Here is a 1,799-nt window from a genome sequence, read left to right as displayed (position 1 = left end):
GTACATAGAATGTCTCAGTTTACAAAGTATATAAAAATAACTGTTCTAAGAAACCACATGCGGTTTAAAGTCAGCGGCTCTGTTTTGTAACTCTATACTTATTTGTTTACCTTTTATAACCTAACAATTTCAGATACGATCCAATGATCTACGTGTTCCCTCGTGTGACGAAGTGCACCTTCCACAAGTTCGGTCCTTCAGGCAGCATACAGACGCACGACAGCCTCTGCATCCTGCCGCTGAACATCGTCAACGAGAAGACTTACATCTTCATCTGGTTCTGGTACATCATCCTCGCTGTCATCCTCACACTGCTGGTTATATACAGGTACTGTATTATAGAATCCGCAGCCATATTATCCATATCTATACTATTATAAAAAAGCGTAAACATACACGCCTTTGTGGCGTAGGATGTCGGCAATCACAGCATATTTTTGAATATTTTTTTCTTTAATAAAAAGCCCTACACTTCCGACATGCTTTAGGCTATATATTTTCACACTATTAAACTTGGGGGATAAATATTTTGGACAAAAACCCTAATGTGGGAAAGAGATCATAAGTTGCTGCCAACATCAAGGAAACAAGGTTGCCATGGTTTATCATCATGTCATGTCATTTTGACATTTGCAATTGATAATTTGACAAATGTAAACAATAAAATAAAATTATCATAATTTCATGCGGATGAAGTCGCAAGGCCACACCTAGTTTATTATACAACTAACTAGTTACTCACTGATAACGTAGCTTTTTAATCATGAAAGAATTTTTGAAATACGCCCCGTAGTTTTTGGATACTTTCAATACATACAGAAATACAAATCTGCCCTCTTTATAATATTAGTATGGGTAATACGGTCGATTAAAATTTAAAGAGAAGAAGAAGAAGAAGAAAGAAAAAGAAAGAAACTTTAAACAAATTTAAAGTCTTTCCGATCTCATATTTTGAAAACCACAAACTCATCTTTATGAAAAAGACAAACATACCATACTCACTTACAACAAATACCTAATTCAGATACTTAACAAAGGATCTTCTTTAACACTTAGATAACTTGAATACTTGACATGACATGTAGATAACCTTAACAATATAAAATCTTACTAATATTATAAATGTAAAAGTTTAGATGGATGTTTGTTTGAGTTTGTAGCCTAAACGGCTGAACGGATTTCGATGAAATTTGGCATAGGTATAGAATATAATCTGGAAGAACATATATGCTATTCACTTTTGTTTTTTCCAATACCACGCGGACGGAGTCGCGGGCGAAAGCTAGTAATCTATAACAAGATAAATTCGTGCAAACAGAAACATTTATTTATCTTAATAAAAACTGCTTAAATATAAAAAACAGGCTGGTGTTAAATAATTTTATTAAGGTAAAAGTACGTAGCCTATTTGTTCTAGACATCTACGAGTACATCTCACAATCATCGATTCAGTAGTTTAGGCTACACATACATCCGACAAGGAATTAAAAAAAAAGAAAGAAATATAGCCTTTCACTCAGTGATAACTTATTTTTTAACTGTGAAAAATTTTTTGAAATCGGCAAAGTTGTTTTTGAGTTATTTCAATATATACAAAAATCCAAAAAAAAAATAAAAAAAAAAAATGTTTAATCTTTGTCAACGCTACATTTATGAAAAAAAAAAATTAAAAACAAAATAATGACAAACGTAACTAAAGAAAAAAGAAAATTTTATATTATTAGTGTATTTTAAAGTATTGTCATGTCCAGATTGGTGATAATGTTTGTGCCGTCGGTGCGGCCGCGGCTGCTGCACGC

At 32.6% G+C, this 1,799-nt stretch overlaps 1 protein-coding gene across 1 annotated transcript in view; it reads left to right on the top strand.

Annotated features, from left to right (window-relative positions):
• Window positions 1-1,799, top strand: part of LOC106107756 (innexin inx1) — a 30,381-nt gene that overhangs the window by 26,461 nt on the left and 2,121 nt on the right. The window contains exons 6-7 of the mRNA XM_013288757.1: window positions 134-328; window positions 1,752-1,799. Coding sequence (XP_013144211.1) covers window positions 134-328; window positions 1,752-1,799 — 243 coding nt within the window. The remainder of the gene's footprint in view (window positions 1-133; window positions 329-1,751) is intronic.

This window comes from Papilio polytes, unplaced genomic scaffold, assembly GCF_000836215.1.
Source record: "Papilio polytes unplaced genomic scaffold, Ppol_1.0 DF821845.1, whole genome shotgun sequence".
Classification (NCBI taxonomy): Eukaryota; Metazoa; Arthropoda; class Insecta; order Lepidoptera; family Papilionidae; genus Papilio; species Papilio polytes.
The sequence above is the reverse complement of the archived record's forward strand: the minus strand, read 5'-3'. Positions and strand labels throughout refer to the sequence as shown.